General features: G+C 40.6%; 1 protein-coding gene across 9 annotated transcripts in view; it reads left to right on the top strand.

Annotated features, from left to right (window-relative positions):
• tenm3 (teneurin transmembrane protein 3) overlaps positions 1 to 17,908 on the top strand; it is a 294,603-nt gene that overhangs the window by 197,229 nt on the left and 79,466 nt on the right. For 5 of the 9 annotated variants that reach the window (XM_039800537.1, XM_039800511.1, XM_039800500.1 and 2 more), the window contains 8 exons: positions 3,252 to 3,398; positions 5,566 to 5,696; positions 5,850 to 5,938; positions 9,902 to 10,021; positions 11,039 to 11,171; positions 11,475 to 11,603; positions 16,665 to 16,796; positions 17,568 to 17,703. In XM_039800537.1, the coding sequence (XP_039656471.1) occupies positions 3,252 to 3,398; positions 5,566 to 5,696; positions 5,850 to 5,938; positions 9,902 to 10,021; positions 11,039 to 11,171; positions 11,475 to 11,603; positions 16,665 to 16,796; positions 17,568 to 17,703 (1,017 nt within the window). Of the gene's footprint in view, positions 1 to 769; positions 779 to 3,251; positions 3,399 to 5,565; positions 5,697 to 5,849; positions 5,939 to 9,901; positions 10,022 to 11,038; positions 11,172 to 11,474; positions 11,604 to 16,664; positions 16,797 to 17,567; positions 17,704 to 17,908 lie in introns of all 9 variants that reach the window. The other 4 variants (XM_039800527.1, XM_039800504.1, XM_039800492.1 and 1 more) reach the window with 1 other exon arrangement.

Genomic DNA, 17,908 nt, shown 5'->3' with positions numbered 1-17,908 from the left:
TGCAGCCCCCTCACTCTGACATCTCTCCATTAGTGCATGTTTATGTACTGAGTGTGTGTATTTCAGGTGTGTAATGTGTATTCTAAAAACAGAGTGAAACATTGTAATAAATTATTATTATTATTATTATTATTATTATTATTATTAAAATTACGGTTAAACACTTTTCTTGTCAGCATCTAGTGGTCATTAGAGGAACTGCAGCTCAGGACACGAGCCGTGGTTGCTGCTTTATCCTGCCTCTACTAACTTCTTCTAATTGTGCTCCATTTGGTATATCATACAGAATATATTATACAGTATATCAGTATACCATACAGAATATATTATACAGTATATCAGTATATCATACAGAATATATTATACAGGATATCAGTAGAACAATTTTCAACTTTTCTCCAACTTCTATTGTTTCACCCAGATTTTGTTGTATTTACTTAAAGTTGTTTTGAGAAAAAATATCAACTGTGCAACTTTTTTATTAATTGTTGATCAGCTGCCTTTGATCCTTCTTCCATCCAGTGTGATTTAAATGTGAACGAAGACAGATTTGAATGAACTGTTCAGGTTCAGGTTCTACTGCTGTGTCTCCCTCTATGTTATTGCAGTCCCGTTATCCCAGCTCTTTCTTCCCCTCCTCCTCTTCCTTTGGCTGCCATTTACATCTGTCCATCACAGAGAGTATATTTGGCAGTGCTGCTTTTGTTTCGATTTACTTTTTTTCCCTAATTTTCCTCCCTCTCTTCCTCGTGCCCTCTCCTATTCTCAGGATATAAAGGTAATTCATGCCAAAGACTTAATAAAGGCCTTACTGTCCCAAAATACAACCACTTCACACTCTGCTTTGTTAACTTAAACTTTCTTTGATTCTGATTCATTCCATTTCATTTTATTTTTCCTGCCTTTTCCTCTCTTTTTTTTTCACGTCAGTCTTCCTAAACGCTCGGTGTATGCCTTTTTTTGTATTGTCTTATTGTTATACTTCTGTTGTTATTTCTGCAGTCTGTTATTAGCCGTGTTTGTTTTTCTGTCACATCTTTATTGTCTCTGTCTCTGATTTCCACACACAAAACACAGACTATACAGATGAAGACGCACGCAAGCACATGCTCACAAAAATGGAAATGCTCGCACACACACACAAGCAGACACAAACCCAAGATGTGTGACTCCTGTTTTGTCTTGCATCCACAAGCCTGATATATATATATTTATATATGTATGTGTGAATTTAGCCAGCTGCTGTTCCACTGTCTTCCGTCTATGTACCTTCACTTTCCTGTCTCTCTCTCTCTATTTTCTTCTACTTTCCCCCCTTCTCACCACCTCACCCTTCATCTTTACCTCCATCCCTTTTCCTGTCTCTCCAGCTGGGCTTTGCTTGGTTCCGGCACTCACCGTTTATCAATCTGGTTGCCAGCCTCACTGTCTTTTCTGTGATGGAGGAATGTCAAACAGAGGCATAAAGTATAGCATTTGGAGGCATGCAGTCCAAACCACCCTGCCCTCCCTATACTTTTTGCGCTGTGTATCTGTCTACCTGTTGTGTTTTCACATGGATTTTAACCTGTGATTTTATTTTTCAAAGGAATCCCTATTTCTAAAGCAAAAGAACTTCCTTTCAAAGAACAGTCTTTGTCAGCTCGCCGGGTGTTAAATTTCCCTTAGATTTGGTTAGACTTCACTTTGAACAGATAAACTCAAATTTTAGGATGTTCTGCTTTCAACTTAGATTTTTTTTTTTTTTCTTTGTTTGTATGCCTGTTTTCCATCATCATTTTATGTAACAATAACATCTTCTTTCTTTGTTTACAGATGAGAAAAAAATAAACTTTTACTTTGAATTCATTTCTGATTGAAGCCATGCAGCACACAGTAGCCATTTTGGCTGTAGACAATCTTAGTGGTTCATGTGAAACTACAACGTCAGTGCATTTCAATGCTGACTGTGTGTCTGTCTGTCAGTCTGTGTCTCTCACATGTGGGTTAATGTATTGATCTGTCTTACTTGTCTATCAATCTGTCTTTCAGTCTGTCAGTCCATTTGCTGGAGAAAGGTTGATCACACAGGGCCAAATGCCTTTATCAGGATTTAACCAGTATGGGTTTTTGAAGGTATTTTGGACTGAAGTTAGCATTTTGTACTAGCATACAATATGTGTAAATTAAAATAATTAAAAAACTTGTCTTGTGAGGTGAGTAAAGCTTCTGAAACAGCATCCATACCTTTAGACTGGGGCAGAAAAACAAATGTTTACTGAGGTGTTATCTGAAAACTATTCAGGTTTGACATAAGCCTGTCTATTAAGTATAGTAATATGTTCCTTCACATACCACTGACAAAAGTGCTGTTGGGCTGGCACTAGTCTCGCTTTGTCTGGCTAGTCCACACAACAGTCCGGTATGGGAGAAAAATGCTCTGGTTTATTGGCATTTCTTTAAACCAATCACAATCGTCAGAGCCCCAGTGCCTCTGCAAAATAGTCTCGGGAAGGAACTTGTTTTGGTGGAACATGTGTACGTTCAAAGGTTTTAGTCGGGCAACAGAAAACTCAGATTGGACAGATAGTCTAGCTAGCTGTCTGGATTAACCCTGCAGAGATCAGTTAACCATAGTCCTCGTAAATCCACCGGAGTTTAAAATTCCAACACAAAGAAAGTAGAAGGAAACGGACGAAAAGAGTGCCATCCGGTGGAATTTTCCGCAGCAACGGAGCAATCCCGGAAGTGGAACTTCGTGGATATAGACTAGGCTGGCACAGACTTATTTGATTCATGAAGAACCCTTTCATAAATGACCTAGACAGTGAGCGCTGTTGAAATACTTCTAGTGCACAGCAGTACAGTGCAGCTTATACACCATTGTAGTCCTTGTTTTTTTTTTACCCAACATTCATGACAATTTCACCCTACCAAAGATAGAGAAACACCTTCAGGGGTGTAGGAGGATTTCACTCAGCAGTGTATAAAACCTGTAATAATCCCTGCCTCCTGCCTTAAGACGGGCTGCTTCTTCATTGTCCCATGATGGGCTCACTGCTGTTTCAGAGGCTTCTCCGAGCTGAGAGGGAAACACTGAATATTTTGCATTTATTATCGTCTTTCAGAGCTCCAGTACAAAATTATCACCTTCCTTCAAAAATGTATATTGGTTGAAGCCTATAGTTCCCACCTTGATGGCGAGCCGTGTCCCCAGCCCACTGCCTCACTGCTCTAACTTTTCTAACTGTGTGTTTGTCCCCTGTGCCCAGAGGGTTGTCCAGGTCTCTGCAACAACAACGGACGATGCACTCTGGAGGCCAGCGGCTGGCACTGCATCTGCCAATCAGGATGGAGAGGGGCCGGGTGTCACGTAGCCATGGAAACACTCTGTACCGATGGCAAGGACAATGAAGGAGGTATGTTTGTGTACATACACCGTACGAGTGTGCAGATGCATGGTTAAATAGATTACCTGTTGTATTTGTTTGATGGATGGACGAAAATAGGGTAAAAACAGGAAAAAATTAGCAAAATCAGCAACGTTAGCAGTTAGCAAGTCGGGGTATTCAGGAATGAGTTCAGTCTTCAAACCCATGCCATGCTGTAGGATTGTAGTCATTTGCATTTAAAATAATAATAAAATCACATAATGTAGAGAACCCTGGATATTAGAGTTATGCATCCATGTGTGGTTCGTTATGTTGTTTGAAACATGCAATGTTAACTTGTTATGGCATGCAGTATTTGAAACCCTATACCATGATTGTATGCACCCCCCTGCAGATATGCAGTGAACTGACAAAAAAATAAAAATCCAATCATCCCAACCCCCATTCTCACTTGTCTCAAAGTAAGACAACAAAAGAGGAATGTAGACATTAGCTTACGTAAGTATCTAACCTATGTTAGATGTTACAGCAAGCAAGAGAGTACCTAAAGCACCTAGCTATATAAGCAGACATCAGCTTATCTTAGATGAAAAGGTATGTCACATGGAAATCCTTTTGAGGCTTTATTTTTCAAACACAGACCCAGTGTTAAAAAAAGGAGCTGTGATGTGGGAGCAGAGACAAAAGACCTTCCCATCTCATGCAACCTCTCAGTATCCTCTCAGGGTTAGCTGGTGGAGCAGGTTGAGTCCTTTAAATACCTGACACCTGCCTGTCCTTTACACAGAACAGCGCCTCCACCTGCTAAGGAGTTTAGGACTTTTCATGTCAGCAAGGATATTTTAACTCCGGTTCACTGTTCACTCATTGGATCCATTCTCACCTTAAACATTTCATCCTGGTACAACCTCCTCACCACTAAAGCAAAACACAACTCGCAAAACAAACTCAGTAGTAAGATAATCAGCTCACCCCGAACCTCCCTTTCTGAACTGTACAACCGCTGGAGAGGAAAGAAGATGAGAAGGAAAGTCTGTGTCTGTGTGTGTGTGTGTGTGTGTGTGTGTGTGTGTGTGTGTGTGTGTGTGTGTGTGTGTGTGTGTGTGTGTGTGTGTGTGTGTGTGTGTGTGTGTGTGTGTGTGTGTGTGTGTGTGTAATGGCAGTCCCTGGTGCCTGTTCGCCAGATGTACAACTGGCTTTTATAAACTAACAGAGACAAATGGCAGCCCATATTTTATTACCTCACATACCTCCTTCCATCCTTCCGTCTCTCCATCTGTCTCTCTGCTCCACTCCTCCGCTCTCTTGGTCCCTGTCCTTTACGTATCACTCCTTTCCTAATCTCTCTTCTCCCATCATTCCATCCCTGCTTCTCATCATTGCAGCCCTCAGTCCTTCTTCCTTCCCTCTGACTTTATTTTTCTTGGCAGCCTTTCCTTCCTCCCCCCTCCTTCTTTTTTTTTTTTCTTTTTTTTTTTTTTTTTTTTTTTTTTTTTTTTTTTTTTTTTTTTTTTTTCCCCAAAACAAACACCAAAACACAAACTTTTTTTTTTTTTTTTTTTTTTTTCCTTTTCCCCCTTCATTCATTTTTCTTCTTTTTTCCTTACTTTTTTTTCATTTCATTACATTCTATCCATCTCTGACTTCATTTATTCCTTTCTACCTCAGAAGCCCATCCATGTTTGACTTATCTTATTTGGACAACACAGTATCGCTCTTGTCCTCTATTCTCCCTTAAATCTCGATGGTGTATGTGACCATACTCTCCATGCATTAGCTTCCATCTTTATCTCTTTTTTTCTCCCGTCACTCTTAATTCTGCTTGGTTCCTCTGCCCTTGCCTTATGCGTGCATTGGTAATTATTCTTGATCCCTTCATCATCCTTCATTGCTTCTTATGTAATCCCTCAGTTGCCTCCTCATCCCTGCATTTATCCATCCTCATCCTGTTCTCATCCCTCCACCTATAACGTTTCCATCATCCATTTGACATCCCTCCGTACTTCGACCTTCCATTTCAGGTCCCAATGCATCCTTTTTGAATATAATAACTCTGTGTGTGTGTGTGTGTGTGTGTGTGTGTGTGTGTGTGTGTGTGTGTGTGTGTGTGTGTGTGTGTGTGTGTGTGTGTGTGTGTGTGTGTGTGTGTGTGTGTGTGTGTGTGTGTGTGTGTGTCTGTGTGTGTGTGTTTCAGATGGCTTGGCTGACTGTATGGATCCAGACTGCTGTCTGCAGCCCTCCTGTCAGAACCAGTTATACTGCAAAGGGTCACCTGACCCGGCGGAGGTGCTCAGCCAGTCTCCATCCTTATTGGCTCCCCAGCAGGTAAGGAGCTCCAATCAGAAATTAATTCAAAATAAGAACTGTCATTTCCTGGTACACAAATCCTCATTACTTTTCAGTGTAACACAAGATACCAGCGAGGGGTAACAGGAAATCTGTCTCTGTCCTGACTTCCTTTATTTTAATTTTCCTTAGGCTGCCAGGTCTTTCTACCAGCGCATTCACTTCCTACTTGGTCCTGAATCCACTCACGTCATCACTGGAGACAGTCCATTCAATAAAAGGTAATCCTGTCTCTGTTTGTGTTTTTCCCTCGCTGAATTCTGGGCATTCAGTAACATCAGCAGGCAACATGATTGGTCAGACAGGTTGTTAACAAATACACAGTTTAAACCATGCATTTCAAACCATGTATGGAGATGAATGCACAAGTTTGTTATCAACATAGTCAATTTTGCAGAGCTACTTCATGCGCACAGTTTTTAATTGCGGTGGACGACTCTGGAAATTTTAGATGTGTTCATCTATTTGATAACTGGCTTAAACGGTTGGTATTAGTACAATTTCAGTGACTGAATAAGATGGTGAGTGAAATCTAATCCTAACCATTAGTAATGATACTACAAAAAGAAGATATACTTAATATTTTGTTATGTATATTATTTTTATTCTTAGAATGAGTTTGTGCAACGCATTCTCATGAACGGGTTCGTATGATATTGTACGAAAAGTTATGCACACTAAAACGTATGATATAATACAAAAAGGCTAGGCAGTGACATCGGCTACAGAGCTCTGTGCTACAGAGCGGCAGTTGTTAGCTGTTTAAGCGGCTACAGAGCTTCGTGCCGCCGGCTACGGTGCTCCAAATGGTGCTCCGTCAGGTAAGCGGTAGCTGGTGGATCAGTTACCCGTGAATAGGTGACTCTGAGCCGGGTACAGAGCACCACGAGCTGCCAGTCGTTTCGGTGGAGATTACTGTTAAGTTTAACGTGTGCGTTATGCGCCGACGAAAGTTAAGTTTTGGCACCAAAATGACTAGTTGAGTTTAGGAAAAGATAGTGGTTTGTATTAAAACACTCCCAAGCAACATGCATTTTCTGGGTGAAAGTATTCTGTTTTCCCCAAGAAGCAAACTCCGCCCCCTTGCTTGAAAGTCCTGTGTGTAAACGCCCACCCATCCGCCCCGACCCCCTCCCTACGCGACCAGACGCGTTTTTATACAGCTGCAGTCAACGTGGTGCATACAGCAACAAAAAAATTGAAATCACACAAATTACAGTGCTTAACTTTTCGTAGCTTTTCGAATGTATGGTTCATGAGAACAGGCTTGTTTGTGGCATCTGTTATGTGCAGTACGGAAAGGCAGTTATTTAAAGCAGGGTTCAAATTACTTCCACAACACTGATGTTTTTCATCAAAGTGAAATCATGAATAATTAGTGTCTATTCTATTTGTACTTTCTACGTTGCTGATTGTTTGACTCATAATTCTTCTACCTGCAGGTTATAGCACACCCTACTTTATCTACAGTAATATGACGGTTGCATGTTGGCTCTGCTTTCTGTCCAGATGAATAGAACAGAAACGTTAGAGTGAGACAGAGATCACAACAGGTCTTCCTTTTTGTTCTTGCCAAAAGCCATTTCTGCCCACATCTGTCTCAGACAAAACATTCATTAAACATGATAAGAGAGAAAGAAGGGGGGGGGTAGTCTGTAAAATACAGAGAGTGAAAGGCAGAGCTACTGACAGGGAAGAAACATGACAGCAATTCTGTTCAACCATTTTTCTTTTGTCACATTCTTTATGCTAGCCTGAATGTTTCATAAGAGCAGTGGGCCACAACCCTGTAATAAAAATGTCCTGTATTTCCATAATGGAATGGGCCTGCAACCTTATAATAAAAATGTTTTATTAGACCTCAAAACAGTGTGTGTGTGTGTGTGTGTGTGTGTGTGTGTGTGTGTGTGTGTGTGTGTGTGTGTGTGTGTGTGTGTGTGTGTGTGTGTGTGTGTGTGTGTGTGTGTGTGTGTGTGTGGTTAAAGGGTGTTTAAAATTGGACTTTTACACTTTAGAAGAAGAAGAAATTATGTTTTAATTTCCTTTGGTGTGCTAACAGTGACAAATGTATACACACAAACTTGTACAGGGAGACAAACATACACAGTGACAAATAGTGAATGCACACATGCCGAAGCACAACTTTTCATGCAATACTTAACCTAATTAGATTTTAGCCCTAGCGATCTGGTCAGAACATAAGCCGGGGGATGGTTTTGCACTGAAACTGCAGGAAGAAGCACCTGTTTTAGTGTAAGACAGCTAGAAAAAAACAAAAAAACTATTTCTTTCTGTGATGCTGATCGATACTACTTGTATATCCTTGTAAATCCTGTATTGGCATAGTTTTGCATAAGTAAAGCTGCCTGTTTACACTGCAGTCATGTAACCCATCTGGCGTAGAAGCTATGAAAAGTTTTGTATATTTGGATGGTAAATAACAGGGTTTTCATACATACTTCCGTTACATATAGTTCAGTCAGGAACACTCTCGTCTTACATTTAACCATTTATTGCAACAAATGGAAACACAGTTATGCTTGGCGCTGATGGCTCCGCTCTGGATAATGCTCCCTGGAGCAGCCGAGCAGCATGCTAAGCTGAAACAGGGAGCACCATGCAGAAACCCCCTTGGGTATAATAGGGTGAGCCAAAAGAAGGACACTGAAAACCATTTTAAACTTTGAGTCATGTTAGGACTCTGAACTAGGAAGGTGGAGGCTGGGGGGGGTGGAGGCAAAGCGTTGCATGCGGCAGCAGCAGTGAGTGAGGCAGCGTCAGTGTAGCAGGGATCAGTCAGGAGGGGGGGTCACATTTAAAAGGACCACCTTGATGTGAGATTGGCTGTGATTGGTGTGTGTCTGATAGGAATGATAATTCAATCAGCGGGCGTATGACTTCCGTGTCCTGCATCAACTAACGCTAAGCTTAATAATATCCCTCCTTAATTTGTGCAGTACTCAAACAGCAGGAAACTGTTAGTTGTGTGAGGGGGGCGTCTGTGTTTTTAACCCATGATGGTTTGGGACAAGAGCTAAGGCTGTGTAGTCTGGGTTACGTTATCCCTGCTAGTACTGGAATTGAATGTGTAATGACAGCTAGCTGTAGCTGACAGTTGTTTATCAGTGGCTGGTAAATGCAAGGATGAGAGCATCCACATTCATTTTTAGACTATATTTTTTTCCAGTAGTTGCTTTATTTCTAAACATTAAAGATTAGGCTACATAAGATTACATAATAAGAAGAAGGATAAGAACAGAGTAATTCCAATAGACAACATTATCAAGTCCACATGAATGTGGCTCCTGAAAGCACTGGTGTAAAACTGCAAGGTAGTGTAGCGAGGATGTGCAGGCATGCTGTGAGTGCTGTAGTAACATCAGTGTCCCACTACAGTGCTCCCCCGCTCCCACAGCTCAGCAGTTACCAACACAGTTGTTGTTTCAAGTGATGCCTCACTGCACTCTGATGATAAGAAAGGCACCAGGGTCTCTCTGTGTGGAAGTGTGTGAGGGTATTATTGTATGTCTGGCCCAAGACAGTTATCCAGCACTTGTTTTGCCCAGCCACAGGGACTCAGGTCAAAGATAGGGGGTATTTTGTGTCCATGATGGCTCACTTTTCTCAATTAATTACAGTAAATATAAGGTAGCTTCTATTGTAAATGATGCACAGTGCAGCTTTACCAATTCATTTCATTTAGAACAACATACAAATGAATAAACAAAATAACTTAAATTATAAGACACAAAAGAATTGTACTCATTGTATCAGAATACAGCATATAAAAACTGCTTAGAAATATAGGAAATATTGGATGTGATAGAACAACACAATCCAATTCTGCTAAATAAAACACCATATTCATTATTAGTTTCACTTTTTTCATTTTAAACAAATTGTCTATCCCAATGCAATACCTATTTTCTATAGGCTGGTTCCATGGTTTACATAGTTATCATGGAAACATTAATTGGTCATGTGACAAAGGCTGGGAAGATTGGCAGCCAGGTGACAGTACTCTGATCCAATGGAAATCACAGTTCAGATTGACAGCACTCTAGCCCAGTGGATTGGGGGGGGCGGGGGGGGAGGGGTGCGATCATATTTCAGAGGGGTTGCCATCCCGTGCCCCACCTCTGTCTACCATATCTCTCTCTGTCTCTCTCTCTCTCTCTCTCCAGCTTGGTGTCGATAATTCGAGGTCAGGTGTTGACAGCGGACGGGACACCTCTGATTGGAGTCAACGTGACGTTTGTCGACTATGCTGAACATGGAAACACTGTAACACGCAAGGATGGCATGTGTGTACTTGTTTATTATTTATATGTATATACAATATCTGCAACCTGTTTTAATATGCACCTTGCATCATTCCCCAAAATTGTTTCACCTGACCCTTTATTTATCAAAGGACAGTAGATATGCCTTCTTAATTAACAGAATAACTTCAGAAATGGAATTGATGGAACGATAACAAAATAATAAATCAAGAATTCTCATTTTAGTAGAGTGTCTATTGTCTGTGATGAACTCCACAAATATTTTGCAGCAAGACCTCCCTTATACAACATTGACATATTTCATTGAGTTTGTGGGCAAACCTATTTAAAAGCAAACAAGACATAAATAAAACAAAGTATGGTTTACATCTTGCACTACCTTTTCATCTGCAGGCGCCTTTATCATTTCAAGTGTTATACTTGACAGATACTTGCATAAAACATTTGATGAAAAGCCAGTTCAGTTCAAAAAAATCTACTGTATACTCTGCTCTGCCCCCCATCCCCCCCATCCCTCCCTCCTATCCACTCCAGGCTCTATCTTCAATCTAAAGCACTTCAGCTTAAGAGGTGTGAATGTATGAAGGAGTGGAATACGACTCTTGCATTGGAAATGCATTGAATTCAAAAGAATGCATCAATCACTGCAGAACACACACACACACAAACACAAAAAACCAAAAGACGTGCAAACACACACACTCAACAACATATTATAATAAGATAGACCATTACTGTATTAATCCAATTGGAAATTGTTGTGCAGCAGTTGCAGTACAAAGTAGCAAAGACTACAAATATAATGTATCAATAAAGCTGCGAGTATAAAAATACCAATAAATAGATATCTAAAATCAAAACAAAAAATATATGTAATGCCAAAAATATAAAGAAGGTTAACTGTAAGTTTGCTTTTTGGTGAGTTGCATATATTCATGCATGATAAGTGTCATGAAGATATGGAATGATATGCACCGTCAGTATACAAACACTTATAGTGCATAATCTTTTTGCATGTTTGTAATTGACATGCTGCAGGTTCGATCTCCTGGCCAATGGCGGGGCATCCCTAACATTGAGTTTTGAGCGTGCTCCATTCCTCACTCAGTACAGAACTGTGTGGGTGCCATGGAACGTCTTCTATGTGATGGACACAATGGTTATGAAGAAGGTGAGCGGTGTCACTGCTGTCTGTTATCACAGGGTCAATGCTTTAAATGCCATCTTGACGCTTTCGTCTTTGACTTTTTTGTTCTTTTCCACTGACTGATCACGCAGTGTTGAATTTGTTACTGACATAATGATTTGATTACCACGTGGAGCAGGATGACATTCCTATTCTTTTCATGACGTATACGCTATCAGACTGACACTGACTGACTAAGTGAGTGACTAATGGACTCATTGTTTCAATGAATTGATGCCTCAGTGAATGAAAAGACTAACTGACACATGTTATGTCTGGCTGTTTCAGGAGGAGAATGACATTCCTAGCTGTGACCTGAGTGGTTTCATCAGACCCAGTCCTGTCATTGTTGCTTCTCCTCTGTCTACGTTTTACAAAGCTTCAACTGAGGATGGACCCATCATACCTGAAACAGAGGTAATAAATAAGGAGTAAATAGTCCAATATCCAAGGCCAATGTGGACACTATTACCAAAAATAACATTTCACTCCAAATGGTGAATGAATAGTATTGTAGTGGAAATTTAAAGGGGCTATATGTGACATTCAAAGTCTGTATATGCCATTCCAAATATGGCTACAGTGCTGACAGAGCTAATAGTGTTAATAATGGTTAGCTCACGCTCAACAGGGAGGATCCGGAGGGATGCCAACAGTTTCAAAGGCAGGGACTCACATGCACTAACATGCACGCGCAGCCGGCTCGGCTACCAAAGCAAAGAACAGAGAAGCTCGGGTTACAACACACAATGATAAAAGATGATCAACAATACGTATACACAATATATACGTATTGTTGACGATGTGGGCGATTTGACAGTATAAATCTTCTAAACCAGGGATCTTCAACAGGGGGTCCTGGACCCCCAGGGGGTCCTCAGAGTCAATGCAGGGGGGCCTCCAAATTATTGTTAATTGTTGTGTTGTAATGCGTTGTATTGTTAACATATTATTAGCTGGCTATTACTGGCTTATAGGTATAGTCACTAAGGTCATCCACACACCAACACTTATTAGGCTATTTTAATAGCTTAGTATTATATGCAAAAAAGGTATGTATAAAGGCTTTAAGCCGCCCTACACGTTACTGTAGGCCCAGTTTATTATGTAACTTAATTTTATACAATATATGTAGGTGGTCCCTGCTCTATCTTCCTCTCAGTTAATGGGTCCTTGGCTTAAAAAACATTGAAGACCCGTGTTCTAAACAATATAAAAATGTCTATCTTATATTTTTCTATATCATTTCTATCGGGATGACGAAAAACCAGCAGCTGAACTGCGTCATGGCAGTATTTACGTCATTTGGACAACACTTTATGATCTGATCCTTTCACGTTATGTTCATTTTCCACTAAAGGTCTTAAAGAGTAACTGAACCCCTAAACCACTCTTTTTCAGCCGTATGCCAATGTATGTGGATATATAGCTTCAATGATGGATTCTGGTCCAAATCTTGACATTTTAGTATATGAATTCTACATTCAGTTCAAACGTTTTAAAGGACAAATAAAAATTTTAAAAATAATAAAAATAATCTTAGTTGTTTACTCTCTTTTGCTATGAAGGCAAACTGTCAAAGAAACTGCTAAGTGCTACACACACATTTACAGTAACAGGTTTGCTCCTGGACACACAAATAGGGATAGAAACAAACACACACACACACACACACACACAGAGCCCCGCCCGGTGTCCTGCCTCTAATTTCCAAAAAGCCTAATAGCACATTTGTGTGGTTCTTTATTGTCGCATTGCTTTAAACAGTCCGCAGAGGAAATGAAACATATGACAGAACTCCATGTGTGTTTTTATATTTTTACAACCCTGAACCAGCGCCCCATTATTATTTTTTATTTGACAAGCATGTGAGCATGTGCCTGACTATCTGCGATTAACGTGAAAGTAAAGCACGTGTGACGCAGAGTGTGAAGTGTGTGTGTGTGTGTGTGTGTGTGTGTGTGTGTGTGTGTGTGTGTGTGTGTGTGTGTGTGTGCGTGTGGATCAAAAGCAAACGAATGGAAAGCTGCTACTTAGCTTTTGGTGGAGCTGAGTCCATTAGCGAGGAGGGCAGGGAAAAGGGCAGTCTTAAAGGGGATGTAATGGATCTGTAATGAACACTAAATGCTCGGCTAATGAAAAGGCAATAGTGCAGTTGAAAAAATATAACACAGGAACAGTCTAGATGGATTATTCCCTGAGGAGCTATGTTTTTTTTTCTTAATTTTCCCAATCTCCTTTTTTTTGGAGCCATCTCTTCATCAGTCTTTCTTATCTTCTCAACCTCTGACTCTTTTGTACATATAAGATATCTAAAATGATCTAACTTTAACTTGTTGCAATTTATACCATCAGTGAAATAAGCAAACCTTCAACAATCAGTTTTATTTGTCACATGAAATCGTACAAGGCACATTTCCAAAAAACACAGGACTTTGTTGCTCTGAGGCAATAGTGCCACCAATTGTCACTGCAAGCCTTTTGTGTTCAGTTATATCATAGAACTTCCTTGGCATTACAGGACTGTGCAGTAGTTAAAGCCACCATTTCTGTGGGTAATAATGGCATGGCACTCAAGGGATTAACTGCTGAGCTTTTGGAGTACAGAGACATCTCTAAAAAATAAGTGTGGCAGGGCACAAAACACAAGCATAGGTGATCAGCAAGGTTGTAAACATACCCACAGGTTAGCCAATTTGGAAGAGAAGAAGAAGGTGAACAGTATAATGATTACTCAGACTGTCTAGTTAGACACAGATCACAGTTCACAGGCTGACTTACTGCCTCAACTTTGACCTACTGTGCTTGCCGTGCATGCACATAGTTTCCCGGTGCAATGACGAGTACCCACATTTTGGTAGACATAGACATAGAAATTGGTACATAAGTGATGTAAACAATGTGTATAAACTGTTAACCTGGCTTGTTTACAACCTGTCTTCTTGCCCTGTCAGACTTCATAGTGTCACCTAGTCTCAACAATTAATTTGGTGAGTGCATTGTTATTGTAACTGATGGAAATGATGGCCAAAACTATGAAAAGAATACCAAAGTAGTAAAAGTTTCCGTTTACCCAGACAGTTCTTCATGCAGTTTGAATATGAAATTACTTGCTTGTTGTCTTAAGGCGCTGACACACTAACCCGAAAATCGGCCGTTGGACAGTCTGACGAGGTCAGTGACTCGAGTCTGTTTGGTGTGTTCCGTGCCATCGTCCGTCTGAGGGGCTGTCGGCCTTCATTTTGGCCGACCTGACATGTTCAAATGGAGGCAGGGCAGTCGGGACTCACCTGGAAATGGCGAGCAGAATGAGCGTGACTAGAGTCTCTCAAAATCTGATGAAAATCTTTTAAACTGACTTTTGTTGAGCTGAAATGAAGACTGATTCAGCAACTGCACGGCCAATTCTATTTCTCGCTTAAAATGTTTTCAGAAACATGTTTCAGTGAAGTATTTTAGTACGATATGAGATTGTATTCTGAACGAGCCGCCATGACAGTCTGGCTTTGAATTTCCGGAGAAAACAAACCCACGTGACGCATTCGTCCAATCAGCTGCTGGTTTTAATTTTTTGGGCGACAATACAGATTAGCGCCGCCTGCTGTTATGGAGACGTATTACTTCTCGTCACTTCGGTGTGTTCTGTGGCACTTTTTGGACCAACTCGGGGAGACTGATCAGTCCGACTGGCTTTTCTGCCGACGGTTGGCCGTCTGGTTGGTGTGCCGGTTTGATGCCATGCTGCTGCCCTCACTCTCCTCCAACAAGTCTGTGCCAACACACACAGTCATAGATAAAAACACACACATACATTCAAACACCTGCTTAGATAATATGCATACCTAAACACACTGAGGCACACACTCTGATGCTTTTATTTATATGGATGTTTTGTCATTCCTTCACTAAATTGTTGACTGTGTCAGAATACAAAGCAGCTGTAGAGCAGCCTTGTCCTGTAGATCAAGCATGATCCAATATGATTCTTTCCCCACACAGACTTCATACCATCACTATCTGTAATGCCACACAACAATATACTGACTGTTCCTACTGTGTTCCTAATTATTTTGTTGGAAATACAAAATTAATGAAAGGCATTGTTGTCAGTACCAAAGTTAATTTAACATATTATTAAAGGTGCCGTAGGTAGGATTGCGAAGATCCAGGACTTAGCCAAAAGATTTGAACAAAGACAAATTCTCAATCCCCCCCCCCCTTACTGCTAAAGCCCAAACGGTCTCCTAAGCCCCTCCCCCCACAAGGGATAATGAATGCGTGTGCATGAGCAGTGATTGACACGCAGTTAGACACCCCACCCCCCCCAGCCCTGATTGGTGCATCTGAACAGGGAGCTGTGGATTTTTGCAAATCACACTACAGGCTGTAGGTGGTGCCAGAGGAGCTGATTCATGTAGTTCTACTGGAACATGGGGTCAGTTTCAGCAAATACGAAAGAAAGTTAGTTTTATAAGGCTTACCTACTGCACCTTTAAAGCTTTATTTGGTCCTGTATAACATTTATGCACGGTTAAGTGAAGCTAGTATATGAAGGCATTCAGTGCGATTAGAGCTATTTTGCTAGAGCCTGATCATTTTCTCTAGGTTTTACTTACCAGCACTTCAGATTTTTGGTCCATAAACTTAATCTATTAATTTATTTTTACAAATCATCCATGTTGCTTTGAGCAATTTGATAACTTTAATTTATACTGTTTATTGATCCCCAGTGGGGAAATCACAATTTACACTCCGTTAGAAATCACTACACACAGGCCTGAAATACACACAGACATGCTCACCTATTCATGCACAAATGGAGAGTCAGAGTGAGTGGGCTGCCAGTGCTGGACCAGCACCCTGAGCGGTTGGGGGGGTACGGTACCTTGCTCAAGAGCACCTGGCAGTGCCCAGGAGGTGAACTGGCGGTCCGTACTGGGACTTGAACCAGCGACCCTCCGGTTCCCAACCCAAGTCCCTACGGACAACACAAGGGTTAATGATTTGATTTGATATGAATATACCAAGGCACATGCTCTAATCGTGTCATGCAACTGCTGAATTAGGGTACGGGCACCTATTTTGGATAAATTCAAGTACTGCTTGTATGTTTTCTCAGAAGTAAATATAAAGTGGGATATTGGGGGGCTCTTTATGGTTCTGATTAGACAAATTGTTTTTTAAAGCCAATACATCAATGCTTAAAAATGTTATTTATAAATATATCACCCAGCTCTAACACATTTCACTGTATTAAGTGGGGCAGTAGCCATGGTGTTAAGTATGCACACCTGTCATGGCCCCAGATGGTTTCATCTCTTCCGAGCATTCTCACTGCAAACACTGACAGCGGCCAAGTAAAGCTGTGTGCCAATTAGCAGTCCATTCCCTACAAATACCATGCTTCAGATTCCACTCAAAGCAGGGAAATAGTGTTAGGTGCTGATGTGCTTTCTGTGTTATTTTATCTCTCTGCAGGTTTTACAAGAAGAAACCTCAATACCAGGCAGCGATCTAAACCTGATCTACCTGAGCTCCAGAGCTGCGGGATATAAACCGGTCCTCAAAGTCACCATGACACAGTCATCCATACCTTTCAACCTGATGAAGGTGAGATATGTTACATGATATATATATATATATATATATATATATATATATATATATATAGAGAGAGAGAGAGAGAGAGAGAGAGAGATATGTTACATGATATATATATATATATATATATATATATATATATATATATATATACATATATATATATATATAGAGAGAGAGAGAGAGATAGATAGATAGATAGATAGATAGATAGATAGATAGATAGATAGATAGATAGATAGATAGATAGTACAGGGTGTACAGACTTATGCCCCCTGTATTTTAAGGAAGAACATTTATTCATTCACAAAGAAAATTGGTGTCCTTAAAGGTTGGATTTTTCCGCATATGTTTAATTAAGGCATTAAGATCAATTTCCAAAAGATTTTTTTTTATTCCTCTTTTAGTCAACTTTAGCATGGGTGTATTCATTTATGCTTAGCACTATATACAGTATATATACATATATATATATATATATATATATATATATATATGTATATATACTGTATATAGCTAGCTAGACTATGTCCAATCTGAGTTTTCTGTTGCATGACTAAAACAAATTGTGAACGTACACATGTTCCACCAAAACAAAGAACAAGTGTGTGTGATTGTTTTAAAAAAAATGCCAATAAACCAGAGCATGTTTTTCTCCCATCCCAGAATTCTGTGTTCCTCCTCCGCAGCGCTGTGGAGCAAGGTCTGGCAATGCGAGACTAGTGAAACCCTAACCTGAACTACCATTACATGACCTTTGTGTCTGTGCTGTTTCTCCAGGTTCACCTGATGGTGGCGGTGGTGGGTCGCCTTTTCCAGAAATGGTTCCCTGCACAACCAAATCTATCCTACACTTTTATCTGGGACAAGACAGACGCCTATGGCCAACCTGTCTATGGACTATCTGAGGCAGTTGGTGAGTTTGCTGCTTATAGCAAAGCTAAACAAAAAATAACATAAACCTTTTAAATGTGACCCTGAACCTTGGAGCAGCCAGAGGTTCCTGGTCTGAGAACCTCCTCTCATTTCTCGGGGGCGTAGAAAATGATGTAAGCACAGAGGGGCCTGACCATGTAATGCCTTCTATGTCGAGAATAAACATTTCAATCCTAAAGGTGATG

This window comes from Perca fluviatilis, chromosome 1 (genome assembly GCF_010015445.1).
Source record: "Perca fluviatilis chromosome 1, GENO_Pfluv_1.0, whole genome shotgun sequence".
Lineage (NCBI taxonomy): Eukaryota > Metazoa > Chordata > Actinopteri > Perciformes > Percidae > Perca > Perca fluviatilis.
This window is presented reverse-complemented; position numbering and strand designations above follow the sequence as displayed.